The following is a 2,500-nucleotide window of genomic DNA, read 5'->3' on the forward strand; positions in this document are numbered from 1 at the left end:
CACACCCTTAATGGTTACCAGGGCTTCCACGAACCCAGGTACCACACACTACGCATACCAGGGCTTCCACGAACCCAGGTACCACACCCTTAATGGTTACCAGGGCTTCCACGAACCCAGGTACCACACCCTTAATGGTTACCAGGGCTTCCACGAATCCAGGTACCACACCCTTAATGGTTACCAGGGCTTCCACGAACCCAGGTACCACACCCTTAATGGTTACCAGGGCTTCCACAAACCCAGGTACCACACCCTTAATGGTTACCAGGGCTTCCACGAACCCAGGTACCACACCCTTAATGGTTACCAGGGCTTCCACGAACCCAGGTACCACACCCTTAATGGTTACCAGGGCTTCCACGAACCCAGGTACCACACCCTTAATGGTTACCAGGGCTTCCACGAACCCAGGTACCACACCCTTAATGGATACCAGGGCTTCCACGAACCCAGGTACCACAGACTTAATGGTTACCAGGGCTTCCACGAACCCAGGTACCACAGATTTAATGGTTACCAGGGCTTCCACGAACCCAGGTACCACAGACTTAATGGTTACCAGGGCTTCTACGAACCCAGGTACCACACCCTTAATGGTTACCAGGACTTCCACGAACCCAGGTACCACACCCTTATGGTTACCAGGGCTTCCACGAACCCAGGTACCACACCCTTAATGGTTACCAGTGCTTCCACGAACCCAGGTACCACAGACTTAATGGTTACCAGGGCTTCCACGAACCCAGGTACCACACCCTTAATGGTTACCAGGGCTTCCACGAACCCAGGTACACACCCTTAATGGTTACCAGGGCTTCCACGAACCCAGGTACCACACCCTTAATGGTTACCAGGGCTTCCACGAACCCAGGTACCACACCCTTAATGGTTACCAGGGCTTCCACGAACCCAGGTACCACAGACTTAATGGTTACCAGGGCTTCCACGAACCCAGGTACCACGCCCTTAATGGTTACTAGGGCTTCCACAAACCCAGGTACCACACCCTTAATGGTTACCAGGGCTTCCACGAACCCAGGTACCACAGACTTAATGGAGGCCTGGTGCTGTGGGGAGTGACAGAGATGTAACCTACAGGGACCCATTGACTCATTTAGTGTTGTCTACTGTGTTGTAATGAAGACAAATGGCTCTACACACACACACACACACACACACACACACACACACACACAAACACACACACACACACACAGAGCAGGGGTTGTGCCGCCTAGAGCGCTCTTCATCAGGGGGCAGAAGGCAGGGGGAAAATTGTCAAGGATAGAGGTGTGTCTGCTGAGAGCAGGTCATTGAGTCCACACCATCCAGACCCAGCCTGAGTCAGAGCCTTGCTAATGTGACTCATTCCAGCTGGACTGCTTTGGGTTATTTAGAGAACATTGAAAACACTCCATCCCTATCCCTCTCCCTCTATCCCTCTCCTTTATTTCCTTCCATCCTCTCTCCCCCTGTCATTATCTCCTTTCTCTTCCTTCATTTCTACCTCTCTCCATCCCTTCCTGTGTCCATTTCTCCATCCCTCCATCCTCACTCTCCACCTACCTTCCCCTTATCCCTCCCCCATCCGTCCCTCCATCCTCACTCTCCACCTACCTTCCCCTTATCCCTCCCTCCCCCATCCATCCCTCCATCCTCACTCTCCACCTACCTTCCCCTTATCCCTCCCCAATCCGTCCCTCCGTCCTCCTCTCCAGGATCGTATCAGTGGAGCTCCCTCCCGGTGCCCGTAAGTTTGGGGTGCAGTTCCGTTGGTGGCAGCCGTACCATTCTGGGCGTGGCCATGACGTGTGGGCAGTGGATGACATCACGATGACCTCTGTGCTGTTCAACACCATCAGTCTGGACTTCAGTAATGTCCTGGACGTCACTCAGAGTCTGGGCTTCTACCTTGGACACGTTCAACCCTACTGCCAGCACGACTGGACACTCAGGTACTGGCCTGAAGCTTCCAGGCTTCTTATGTAATTCACCTTTATTTAACCAGTCAGTTAAGAACAAATTATTATTTTACAATGACGGCTTACCCCCGGGCCAAACCCGGAAGACGCTGGGCCAAATTGTGCGCCGCCCCTATGGGACTCCCAATCACGTCCGGTTGTGATACAGCCTGGATTCGAACCAGGGTGTCTGTAGTGACGCCTCTAGCACTGAGATGCAGAGCCGGAGACTGCTGAGCCACTCGGCTTCTTACTTTCTACACCTGAGAGGATCGCTGTCCACTGTCCTGTGGTGCAGAAACTTCACAATTCACATCGTGCTTTAGTTGTGCTGAGCCTCTGCTAGTTTGCTTCAGTACGGTCTAATCGTGAACTCTGGTCCGCAGGTCAATGTGATTAACTCTCTCCTGCCTTGTGTAGTTTCTCAGGCGAGCCCAGCCCCGGGTCCAGTATCCGTTATGTGGAGACCCAGTCCATGCAGATCGGAGCGTCCTACACCCTGCAGTTTTCATTGGTCATGGGCTGCGGCCGAGACC

The 2,500-nt window shown here is 53.3% G+C and overlaps 1 protein-coding gene across 1 annotated transcript in view; it reads left to right on the plus strand.

Annotated features, from left to right (window-relative positions):
- The window catches only part of LOC139584249 (reelin-like), a 356,507-nt gene that overhangs the window by 277,301 nt on the left and 76,706 nt on the right, over positions 1 to 2,500 (plus strand). The window contains exons 21-22 of the mRNA XM_071415869.1: positions 1,722 to 1,958; positions 2,385 to 2,500. The exon at positions 2,385 to 2,500 is cut by the window's right edge and continues 77 nt beyond it. Coding sequence (XP_071271970.1) covers positions 1,722 to 1,958; positions 2,385 to 2,500 — 353 coding nt within the window. The remainder of the gene's footprint in view (positions 1 to 1,721; positions 1,959 to 2,384) is intronic.

The sequence above is a fragment of the Salvelinus alpinus genome, chromosome 9 (assembly GCF_045679555.1).
Source record: "Salvelinus alpinus chromosome 9, SLU_Salpinus.1, whole genome shotgun sequence".
Lineage (NCBI taxonomy): Eukaryota > Metazoa > Chordata > Actinopteri > Salmoniformes > Salmonidae > Salvelinus > Salvelinus alpinus.